The sequence below is a fragment of the Callorhinchus milii genome, unplaced genomic scaffold (assembly GCF_018977255.1).
Source record: "Callorhinchus milii isolate IMCB2004 unplaced genomic scaffold, IMCB_Cmil_1.0 Scaffold16, whole genome shotgun sequence".
Classification (NCBI taxonomy): Eukaryota; Metazoa; Chordata; class Chondrichthyes; order Chimaeriformes; family Callorhinchidae; genus Callorhinchus; species Callorhinchus milii.
In genome coordinates, this window is record NW_024704757.1 from 5,234,867 (window position 1) to 5,247,864 (window position 12,998).

Consider the following 12,998-nt stretch of genomic DNA (forward strand, 5'->3'; position numbering starts at 1 on the left):
TGGTGATTTCATTACATTCATGGAAACTTGCCACACATCTGAAATTCTTTGTGCAGTAAGTATTACTCCTTTGCTGTTAAAAGAGTTTTTCTATCTGCTAAGTTCCCCTAAGACGTAAACAATCTCTCATCATTGCACAAAAACCTCCCCCTCCATCCCTCTCCCAGGTGTGCAGGCTGCAAACATCAGTGTAAATTGTTACACGTGCTCTGGATTTTATGATTATGTTACAATGGGTAACAAGTAACTAGAAGTGTATTTCAAGATGGTGATAAAAAGATCTCGGAGTTTGGATGATCATGCGGGTAAAACGCTTGTGGGTCATGATGTCACGTGGACTCCTTGATGTGTTCGCTTTCAATATACTCTACAGTCTAATGTTAGCCTCCACACAAAATGTAATTAGGAGACCAGATGATATCTGTGGGGAGTAAGCTGCTGGAGTTTGTAAGTTTCACCTGTACCCTATGATTCAGTTGCAGGGGGAACTCATTTCTGGCGTTTTGTTTTATAAACCTTATACATGATTGGAATTTTAGCTTGAGTTATTTTTTACCCTTTTATCTGACTGCTACACTTTTTGATGTATTTCTCCCCCCTCTCCCCCCGAGTATTGCAGTCTGCAGTGCTAAATGAGTTCCACAGAAGTCCGTTCATTCAGTTGTGTGAAATCATTACTGCTGGTTTATTGTAAAATAATTTGCTGTAAATTTATAGGAAAGTTCCATACCACGGTATATATTAGATTGCAAACAGATTAGATGGAAATGCAGTTTATAAAATACACAGACATATTAAAGTCTGAATTTCTGCCATGGATGAACTAAGGGGCACGTGTTCTCAATGTGTTCTTAATGAAAGACAGCAGCCAGAATCAGTAAAACTGTATGGCATTTAAAGATGTCTTAAAAAGGCAATGGCCATATTCCGTTTTATTTGATTGATTGCAATATGGTAGTACTGTTAAAAAGAAGGGATGGGAGGGGGGAATCACAAAGTAATAAAAGGACTTGTTTTATTGAAACTCATTTGTATTGATTTATGTCTTAACTGGTGGTAATTTGTGAGTCTCGCCAGATATAATTATGATTTAAATAAATATTGAGCAACAATCTGTCTCCCTTACGTACAGTACGTATATCTCGGCAAGTTCTTTGATTAGAAGTCTTCAAAATTATGAGTGGTTTTGATAACATAAATACAGACTTTGTCCACTGATCAGTGAGTCAGTAATAAGAGGCCATAAATTGAGTATTATCACTACAAGGGAAAAAGGGGACAGTAGAAGAAATTATTGTTTACAGACATTTGTTAGACTGTACCACAAATGACTGTTGGAGCCTAGGCCGTAGACGTATTTAAAAGAGAACTAGATAAATTATTGAAGAAAAATATTTTAAAAAGTAGGGGAAAAGAGCAAATGATTGGGATTAGAATAGATAGCTTCAGATAACTCGGTGTCATTTGCAAATGTAATGTAACCTATCACTGAGTCTGTGAACTCAGGTCATGAATGTATACAAAGAAATTTACAGATTCCTGAGGCACCTCATTTCATTCTTTCCCCCATTTTGACTGAGCTCCTCCAACAACTACCCTCTGCCTCCTTCCTTTCAATCAATTTCAAATCTATGTCCATATCTCTTGATTATCAATGACATGAATTTGTGAAGGAGTTTCTCATGTGGTACTTTGTCATACCCACTTTTGGAAGGATAAGTACATTATGTAATTCCAGTTTCCACAGTCAAGTTTGGATGCCACCTTCTCAAAAACATCTGAGGTTGGTTAGACGAGATATACCTCATTCTGAACACGTAATCCTAAATCACCAATGGGTGAAAGACATCTGCAATTGTCTAAATGAAGCCGGCTCATGTGGAGAAAAACACCAATACAGACATGATGGGCCAAATGGCTTGTTTCGGTACGGTGGCGCACTGTGCTTCTCTGATCCTTTACATGAATGGTTGAGGATGGCTGATCAGAGGGAAAAGGGGAAATTAATTCCGACTGGCCCAATACATTCACAACAGACGCGTAATTTAATTTTGTGACCGTAGCGATGAGGTGTTATACTGCCAGGTCACAGGCATCACCTGCTGTGGTGGAAATATTTCTATAAGATCAGAATTAGACTGCCTGCTGAGCCCAATGCCGGCCCTTATTCTGGTCTTACCATTACCCTGAACCATGCCTGCCATAGATCACCAGATGCAAACTTGAAGGGGGAAAAGGCTCCATTTCGTGGGGCTGTCAAGGTCTCGTGCTTTGGAAAAAGCATAATAATCGTTTCAAAATTGTGGAACTGACAATATCCATAAAACCAGCAATAAACAAAATGGCTTGTGCGCTCACTCACTCTCGACAAAGGATGTGGGTTTCTCTGCCGCCAGTTTCATATACAGAAGAAAAGTATCCATTTTAAAATGGACTTAAAGTTTGAATACTAAAAAACCTCCTTTGCCTTTAGTTGACATATATTAAGGCAAACCCTTACCACGAGATGGATGACAAGTGAGTGCATTTAAACCCTGGGTGTTCCGTTGACCATCTAAACTGCAAGTGTAGTTTTTCAAAAAAAAGGCAAATACCTCATTTCCATTATTAAACTTACTGTACTTTCCTTTGAAATGCAGAGAAGTCTGTAATTGTCATTTCAGAGGCTGCTGTTAAAATATAACAACCATTCCCAGATGTAGTTTGGTGGAGAATATTTTTATAGAATGAAACCAATTTCAGTTTGGTTGTTTTTCACTTCCCCTGATATTCGTTACTTATATAAAACAAACTAAGATGGTTTTGATAGATTTGTAAGTGTTTCTGTTACATTTGTATAATAATAAAAATCTTTGCATTTGATATAGTGCTTTTCACATCTCGGCATCTCAAAGCACTTCATAAAATATACTGTAAAGTGAATTGACTGTATATTTGTGGGCGAAACGCGGCAGCAATTGTGCATAGCAGTATCCCACAAACAGTCGTGGTTGGAGTGACAAAATTATTATTTTATTTTTCTTGAGGGATTATTTACAGGGTGTTTACTGGATATCCATCTCACTGTTATGGTCTCAAGTATAAACACTGAAGCCTGGATCAAATATATTGGAAAGCATCGGGAATAATGGGAGAAGAGGAAATTTTGATTGACACAGCAGAGGTTGATTGACAGCATGGTAACCATTTTGAATGTGTCAGGGGCCTTGGGCAAGTTTCCTTACTCCACATGCCTGATAATAATCCCTCAAGAAAATAAAACAATAATAAATTGTCACTTCAAACCACGACTGCTTGTGGGACACTGCTGTGTGCAATTGGTTGCCGCATTTCACCCTCAAATATACTCTACACTCAATTCACTCTACAGTCTATTCTGTGAAGCGCTTCGAGACGTCTAGAAGACGTGAAGTGCGCTATATCAAATGCAAGGATTATTATTTTTATTTCAGACTGGATTATTTCAAATTCAAGACCGCACGTAGATTAAACCAGAATCCAATCTCAGTAAAATAAAAGAATTAAAGGATTTTTCAGATTTTCTTTGTGGTGGAGGCTGATCTGACCAACTTGAATCAAACAGAAGTGGAATTTTGAGAAGTGTGGCGCTTTCCAGTTCCTGATAAAATTTTTTTTACAAAGCTGTTGCTTTGTGCAGTAGCTTCTAAAATCTTATTGTGCAATATCAAACTAAACTCAAATGCAAGCAGAATGGAAGTACAGTGTAGGATTGGGAATATTGCTCTGTTTTGATTATTAATAAATACTGACTTTGTTTCTTATTTAAGTATTTTTCACATTTTGTATCTCTGAGCCATGTACAAACCATTGTTGTTAGGCTACATTGCTCACATCTGACGAAAGATCTAGACTGACTGGGGGTAGAAGTTTGTCCCTGTGCGAAGCTACTTTGAAGCAATGTTTTCCTGTGTGCGCAGGAATTCCTGTGGCATCTGGATTCTCCGAGTGACTGATGTCTGGACTAAGCCATGGTGCTTTACATCTGATATAACCAAACCTATTGAGTATGTAAAGTGGGCTAAAAGCCAGAATGTGAAGTCTAAATTCATTTGTTAAAATGTGGCAAAAAGAAGAAGTTCATAAAACCATGTAAACCTTGGACTGGATGTGTTTTGAGATGTCCACAGTCCCTCCTTTCCCTATTTATAGAATGTGCTTAATTCCAGGCATAGTTTATAGCCGCTGGTTTGTGACCTCTATGCATCACTGCAGGAATAATGAGACCCTGACATTAATGCCAAAGATTGAAGGGATGTTACACTTGTTTCTGCCTTAAAGTGGCACAGATATCTTATTAGAATCGAGACATTTGGTGGACGCTAAAGTTTGAATGCTGAAGCCAGTTGAGGGGCACGAGATGTAGATTAATATAGGATTACTTTTTTAAATGTCTCCTTTACTTTGAGATCATCCAGATGGACCTGCAATGGCCTTTTCCATTCCTATGGTGTTTGTTCCAATGCTGTATTCAAAAGAAGAACATTGAATGGATAGAATATATGAGCAAGATGAAGTTATTCCCCCCACCCTCTCAATAAAACTCAATTTACACCTGGAGCACTTAAGAGACAGGCATTCTGATGCTAATCAATTTTAATTTGAATAAACCACTGCTATCTGCCATCGAGCACCTCAGGAGTTCTCCCCAGGAATATTTTCAAAGTGAAATTTTTTTTCAATCCCCACTGTTGTACATTTGCTGTTCAAAGCAAGAAGCGAGGAATTCACAGTGTGGAACGTAACCCTGTCTCTGCTTACTACAGCTTCAAAGATTTGCTGCTGTGAAACTTCCTTCAGTAACGAGATTTATTTTTTTTAAATAGAAAAATCCTTTCGATTGTTTTGTACAATGACATCACTTGAAGGCCGCATCCTGTTTCTTTCGGTCTTGTTTCCAGGGAGTTTTGATATTTTATTCTAAGACGATGCTGATATAATCTAAATCCATATGTAAACTTCTGATGGAGACATGGAGAGCATCTGAATAGTGGATATGGTCTTCCTTCCTTCCCTCCCCCTTTTTAAGATGAACGGTGAGATTCAATTTTAATGCGTACTGGCTTGGGTGAATGATTGACCCGATTCTCTCCACACTTCATCTCAAATTGGCACAAAATAATGAAGAGTTTTAAAATTGTTTTAAATGTTTAACCCTTTTGCCCTCACCGGGAGAGCTTTCACCAAAAACAGCTTTGACATTTGAAGCACTTATTAGGAAGGTAAGGGCAAAAGGTTAAAGCTATTAAGAATGCCTCATAATTATTACAGCTCACTATGCCTGTGTTAAAAAGTTGTTAAAATAATCAGCTGGTTTGTTGATGGGCCACATTCAGGATTATGAAATGAATCCTCCGAGTGGACTACAATTGATTATTTCTAATAACAATCCGGGTTTTTAATAAAAGAATGTTTTTATTGAAACCGAATAAGGAGCATCATTAGACAAAGCAAAAGTAATTTACATCTTTGACAGCTGTTTTCAGTTGGTGCCAAACCTAACTATTCTGCAGCAGTTGTAGGGGAGGAAATAAGCTGGAATGGTGGTAAATGAAACCACTTGTCTGGTTTCAGCATTCTCTTTGTTGTGGTTGCAGCTCTCCAAACTGGGCTCCTAAACTCTGTAATTACACTGTCCATATTCCTAGGAAGGAAAAAGCAATGCAGAGGAAGTTTTCTCCTCTAGGGTATTTGATTATAGCGACGGAAGGAAGGGTCTTGCTGAAGAACTCCAGGGCACTTGTAATTGGAGAAATATTACCTTGCAGTATACATGCTGTTTTTATAAATACAAGCAATGGTCAATTCATATAAACCTGCCAAACTAAAGTAATTACTGAGTATTTTCACACATTTAGCTGTGTGGAGGTCTAAAGAGTCTCTCTGTGACTTGGCAGAACTGAGAACTAAATAATTTCAACAATTAATAAAAAGTGATTTGTGTGTGGGCTTTTGGTGGCTATAATATACAACAGGAATCAAATTCTGGAAGGAAGTGGAAAACATTAAGGCTGGTTAACCTTCTTTATGCATGTTTCAGTTGTGATGTACTGTGCTTTGGAGAGTACAGCATCAATTCATTAGTTATAAATAAATGTAAATATTTTGTCCTGTTTTAAGCTACAATGAATTAAGCTACAACTCAGCCATTTGTCTTATATAACAGCATACACTTTGATTTCCAATCGGGTTAGTTTGTAAAGCTTTAAAACGCTTATTTTACATGAAAGACGGTAACTGGACATCCTACTTGTCTGTTGCCTGACCAGGACTGGGTCCATAATAGCGATAAAAATTTGTGATGCTTTTTATTGAAATATTTGAATAATTGTTCCAGAGGTGTCATAACCAGCTGTTCCTGCATCTCCTCAGACCTACCATGGTAATCGCCATAACTAACCATTCTTATCTGATGCAGTACTTGGGAAATGAGGGTCAGGCTATGAGGAATATGCTGCTGTAGCCTGGCATTAGCAGGATGGATAGCAGGAGTGACTCCTTCTCTACAATTAGATTTTAAAACTTGAAATTATGTTGAATTTTGAATTGGCCTGCTATTTGATAATAACAATAATAATCCTTGCATTTGATATAGTGCCTGATCACGTCTTCGAGACGTCTCAAAACGCTTCACAGAATATACTGTAAAGTGAATTGACTGTATTTTGTGGGCGAAAACAGAAGCTAATAAATCATTTGCTTGCAATGCTGATGTAGCTATTTGCTGAAACAGTTGTACTTTACACTTTTAATTAGTACATTGCAAAACAATGACCAAAAAGCAAGTTAGCCTCCTTGCTCAGAGACATTACCTAATTTCAGGTGCTGTACGGCTTTTGCAACATAGCTAACTGCTGCTATCTAAGGAAATATTCTAGCCTATGAGAAGTGCGTCTGAGCAATATTGATGACATTATAGATACCTGTCTGGTAATCAACAGCAAATTATTCCTCGATAATGCAACAGTAATGTTGGTGCAATTTTTAATGTTCCCATGTGAGGATCATTATGTGTCAATAACCTGGTTGCATTGGTGCACACAGTTGGTAAAAAAAAATATAGGCCCAAAGCTGTATAAATTCCTCACACAAAATTCAAACGGAATATGCTATGTTTCAAACATAACTCTGCAAGGAGTGGTTTTGTTCCTTCTTTACAATCTACTCTTAGATTTCAGTTATGAATCAAATTTTGCTGATGTGGATTACGATGCCCCTACAATAGTTTACTGCCATGTAACACTCTTGCCGTAACTGCATTGCTCTGCCATTGCCGGTACTTCAGGACACCGTGCGCTGAATGCTATGTCGTCTTTTACAAGTTTTCTTTTTCTTTCTCAGGTACTCCTTTGGTAAGTGGATGAATTTTGGACTTTTAGAAGATTTTGCTGTACCACAGAAAATGTGAGCTTTTAAGAAAAAAANCAATTGCCAGTAATTCTTGTTCGTGCAGCTGAGTAGACTTATTGAAAGGTGAGTTATCAAATTAACCAAATAATGTCTGTCTATAATTGTTCTTCAATGGGTCAAAAAAAGCCCTGTTGCTGATGTACAACGCCAAGGTGCCATCTGCTATTCGGATAGATCTAATGGATCCCATAACATTATTTGACAAGAGCTTCTCAATTACTGGAAATTATGATATGCACTGGGAATTTTCAAAGCAAGCTTATGTTTCAGTTGAAGTCAAGGTTGCAAATAGTTAATCTCTTATATGCAGCACTTTGTAGTGTGATGCATTAAATTGTTACAGGGAAAACAGGATAACTGCCCATCAGGTTATTCTAATTAAAATTTAAGCAACCCAGAAACCATTTGCTGGCCACTTGGAACTGGCACAGAAGAGGGTGGAATGACAAGGCAAAACAAGTAAGCCGGTCCAACATACCATTTTAATTAAACACTTTACTATCGGGGTCAGACCTTTCCACTGCTTCAAGGTCTGGAACCTGCTATTTTTAGTTTTGGAACCAGCAGAGGATATTCATTTTAAATCCAATTGACCTGTTGGTGCAGATAATGAGATTTAGATTAAGGGACCCTTTTTGTTTGGAACAAATTCATTTCTGGTCAAGATTATCAAGTACTGATTGATGTAAAGACAAAGTGAAGGAGATTTAGAAGGAAAAAAACAAGGGCAGTTTTAGAAATAAAAGAGATAATCCTCCCTTTCCAAAAATGAATATTGTAATTTGAATACCCACGTGCATAAAGTATTACTTTTTATGTAATTCTAGAATCTGGATTTGCACCTTTCTGGTCAGGCTGGTTTATGCTAGCCACCCAGAAACCATGTTTGGTCTGTAACTAAGTAACATTACCTCATGGCACTAAGTACACAACTGTGGAATGTTTGGCTCTGCCGGTAAATTATTTTATTGAAAAAATAAACTCTTTCATCTTATCTTTGCTGTTTTCTTCTTCCAAACTATATTCTCTATGCTTCCTTCCTCCATCCCTGCTCCCAAACCATGTATAGCTTTACTCTGTGCCTACTTCAAGAAACTTTTGATGTTCCCAGTAAATATTAGGAATCTCAGGTCAACCTAACTAGTCCACCACTATTGCCAATGGTTGATATAATAAACTGACCTATTAGCAGTATTTAGCAGTAGACTGCAGCTAAATTTACAGAAAATGTTTGGATTATTTTTATTGGTTTCACTAAGAACATAAGAATTAGGAGCAGGAGTAGGCCATTCGGCCCCTCGTGCCTGCCCTGCCATTCGATAAGATCATGGCTGATCTTCTGACCTAACTCTAATTACCTGCCCTATCCCCATATCCCCTAATCCCTCTATTTTTAAAAAATTTATCAGTCTCAGCTTTGAAAATGTTCAAGGACTGAGCATCTACAGCCTTCTGAGGTAGTGAATTCCATAAATTCACTACCCTCTGAGTGAAGAAATGTTTCCTCAACTCTGTTCTAAAAGGCTGACCCTTAATTTTAAGACTGTGACCCCTGGTTATAAATTCTCCTACCAGGGGAAACAATCCCTCAGTGTCTACTTTTATCAGCCCTTTAAGAATCTTATGTTTCAATAAGATCTCCCCTAATTCTTCTGTACTCTAGAGAATACAGCCCTATCCTCATAGGTCAGTCCCCTCGTCACAGGAACTAACCTAGTGAATCTACGCTGCACCCCCTCCAGGGCAAGTATGTCCTTTTTTAAATAAGGAGACCGAAACTGCACACAAAACTCCAGGTGCGGTCTCACCAGGGCCCTATACAGTTGCAGCAAGACTTCCCTACTCTTGTACTCTAAACCTTTTACAATGAACGCTAACATGCCATTCACCTTCTTAATTGCTTGCTGCACCTGCAAACTAACTTTTTGAGACTGGTGTACAAGGACACCCAATTCCCTCTGAACACTAACACTATCTAATCTTTCCCCCTCTAGAAAATAATCTGTTTTTCTATTTTTGCTACCTAGGTGAATAACTTCACACTTCCCCACCTTAAATTCCATCTGCCACCTACTCGCCCACTCCCCGAGCCTATCTATATCCCGTTGCAATCTTTTTGCATCATCCTCGGAGCTTACTCTCCCACCTAGTTTAGTGTCATCCGCGAATTTAGATACATTACATTCAATGTCCTCGTCTAGATCATTGATGTAAATTGTAAATAGCTGAGGCCCAAACACTGATCCTTGTGGCACTCCACTAGTTACATCTCCTGCCAATTCGACAATGACCCGTTTATCCCTACTCTCTGTTTTCTACCCGTTAGCCACTCTTCAATCCATGCTAATATGCTCCCATTTATCCCGTGGGCCTTAACCTTGTGCAATAGCCTTTTCTGTGGCACTTTGTCAAATGCCTTTTTAAAATCTAAATATACTACATCTACTGGTTCTCCCCCATCTAACCTGCAGATACATCTTCAAAACTAGAACCATAAACTGCAAATTCTCGCGATATCCATTTGATTTACATTTCTACTACGGGGAAGTGAGCTATTAGGTCAATGGCAGTCCTGTAGGAATGGAGAAGTGTTCTCTCTGGTGATAATGGTGGGCTGATGCACCATTGTATGTGCCTGTGTCACTGTATCTTCTAATGATACATTTCATGTGTGTTGGACGGAGGAAATGAGAAGAGAATATGCCTACATTTTCTGGCTTTCAGGATCAGAACTTTGACTTGCACCTTTCATATCTTTTTCAATTGCTAATGCTGAAAATTATGGAGGGAGAAAAACAGGCCTAATATTTGGTCTCTTTGCTGTGCTAGGGAAAAAAAAACTGACCTTGACTGGCTTATCTATTAAACAAAACAGTTGCTCAGGTTTATTTACACTTCTCAGGATAACATGATACAAAATAAGCTTGTTTTACCTCATTAGATGCTGACTAAAATGAACTGGCAGTTTACTGGTGACACTGCATCCCACTACCAGAGCACTGCTAGTAACTAATCTCCATCTCTGAGTTAGTTTAACAAGTTAACTCAAACTCAAATGTATGCTTGTGGCTGTTTGCAATAACTGGTATGTTTGTCAAGTCCACAATAATTTGTTTTCTTCGAACAAGTCAAGCAAAGAGTTGACTGGGCTGAATTGATTCTGATTCTGGGCGAGTGTTCCAGTTCACTATTATTGATGATTTTAATTTCCTTGAGAATGACGCAGCAAGGAAACGCAATCTGGAGCGGCTTCAGCAAAGTTTCAAAGCTGCCGTGATCCACACATTCAATTGCCACCAACACAGATTCAAATCCCTTCTAAAGGTCAGCAGAAATATGGCAGTTCAGAAATAATATAAAGCCGGCAGCACTCTGCTGCCGATCAAAATATGGTAATGAGAGAGCAGAATGTTAAGAGGGTAGTGCACTTGTGCTCTGACGTTACTGGCTACAAGCATGTTCAACAATACTGACTACAAAACAATTCACGGAGGAGTTATGTTAAGAACGACCGGTAATGTGGACTGACTTTTCAGAGAAAAAAAAGTACCAATAGTGCCTTTCTTGGAATGGAATTAAATTTTCCAGCTCTCTAATCATTGAGCAACGTTTAATGTGCCCTGTTGAGGATTCTGATAAATGGTCTGTCAGTAGGAGATTTTGTCCTTAGCATTTTATCTGGTTCTGTTTACTGTCAGCTCGCCCCTCCCACCATCACCTCTGAAATCAATAACTGTCTAATTATTAGTTCTGCTGGCTCCGACAAATTTCGCTATCAGCACCACAATCAATCAGCCTTTTTCCCAGGCGGATCTTAGTTTGAAACACTGCTGGGCTAATTGTCAAGTAATTTGGAACCAGGAGACGATTTATGCCCATAATTAATGTTAGTAGAGATTCGTACTGGGAGGAATAAAATTCTAATTTAAGGCTAATGTGTGTAGGCCACAGGAAGCAATATATTAATGGTTCTTCTACAAATAAAACTGAAAGGAACAAAGTATATTAATTATCTTGTATTCAGTTATCATTCCGCAAGGAGGTTTTAGTGTTATTTCACTGGGAATACTTCTAATTGATAAAGCAATTTAGTTTCCGCAGCTAAGAAGTTGAATTTGAAGTATTTACAAGCTATCAAACAAGATGTAAGTTTGATATGAGGATGAATTGTGGTCATGAAGACTGATTACTTTAACTTGTTTCCTAGGTGTTATTAATCACTCTTTTCTCAGGATTTTCCCTGGGAACGTGGTGGTGGTCCTTCACTTTAAAACCACTTCAGTCCTTGAATATATGTCATATACATTAATCTACTATTTATTAAAAAAAGCTTAAAATCTGCTTAACTTTGTTCATAAAACTACAAAATATTTTATTTTATTTGTGGTTACAAAAGTACTTTTACTGAAGTGATAATGTCACAGTGACCTGACTGAAGTTACCATGGATTTTGTTGTAATAATAACAATATTAATCCTTACATTTGGTTTTATGCCTTCATATCAGGAGGCCGGTCCAAAACTCTTCCCAGGTTATATGATAAAGTGTAGTGACTGCGTGTTTTTTGGGCGAACGCACTTTTAATGCTTCTTTGGCCAATACTTTCATGTTAAATGGAATAGCGCAGGTTTGCGAATGACAGTTGTAGGATCCGGGTTAGTCTATTATTTTAGAGACTGGTGTTCCTATTTCTCCCATAATTTTCAGTGTTCTTCATTTTTGCTGAATTTTAAGATTTGTTGGTACTTTCAGCTGGTTTTAATTGCCATAAACTTTTAAAAATGGAATTAAATCAGATAGAGCCATTGATCTCTCACCCTTCATTTCCTCAATGATAGAATCTGGATATTGGACAGCATAATCGTTGGGTGCTGATGGGGCAGAGGTTAGTTCTCCATAGCATCTACTGAACAGATATTAGACTTTACGAAGTTGCAATGGTCAAACACTGTGAGGGCCAGTAAGTGAGGCAGCAGACACTCTATTAATCTGGAAACATGTTTGGTTTCTCTGGAGTTAACTGCTATACTGAAGTTATCAGAGTTGGATTGCATCTAACAAAGTCATAACTACGAACAGAGCTTCTGCTTTATTTATTAGATCTATTTATATATTATATTTATATATATGAGATCTATTTGAAGACCCTGAGATAAAACTAGCACAATTCAATCAACAATAGATGAGTTAATAGCAATAGATTTGAGAAATCGATTCACATTCTCAGATATGTGCGGCAGTTGTTTTTTGAAGAAAAGCTGAAGTGGAGCTCAAAATTGATTTGATGACCTTAGACCTGATCAGCTGTTTGCATCATTGTTAAGAGGCTGCTTCATAGCTGAGTGCTCCAGATCATGTACAGAACTTTACTCACTGGTACCTGATAACTGATGACATTTTCAAATAATTGAGAGCACGTAGCACAAAGGACTTGTCTAAGGAGTTTGCTATGCTACACCTCTAAATTGGGAGAATTGTATGGTAGATCTTGAGTTGAAACTGTGCTGGTCCATCACAAGACCGGAAATGTCTTTGGGTCATTTTTTCTGCTGACATGTCCTGGTTAGAAT

The 12,998-nt window shown here is 38.0% G+C and overlaps 1 protein-coding gene across 2 annotated transcripts in view; it reads left to right on the forward strand.

Annotated features, from left to right (window-relative positions):
- lmf1 (lipase maturation factor 1) overlaps nucleotides 1-12,998 on the forward strand; it is a 202,435-nt gene that overhangs the window by 8,525 nt on the left and 180,912 nt on the right. For both annotated transcript variants that reach the window (XM_007903504.2, XM_042341079.1), the window contains exon 2: nucleotides 7,360-7,370. In XM_007903504.2, the coding sequence (XP_007901695.2) occupies nucleotides 7,360-7,370 (11 nt within the window). The remainder of the gene's footprint in view (nucleotides 1-7,359; nucleotides 7,371-12,998) is intronic.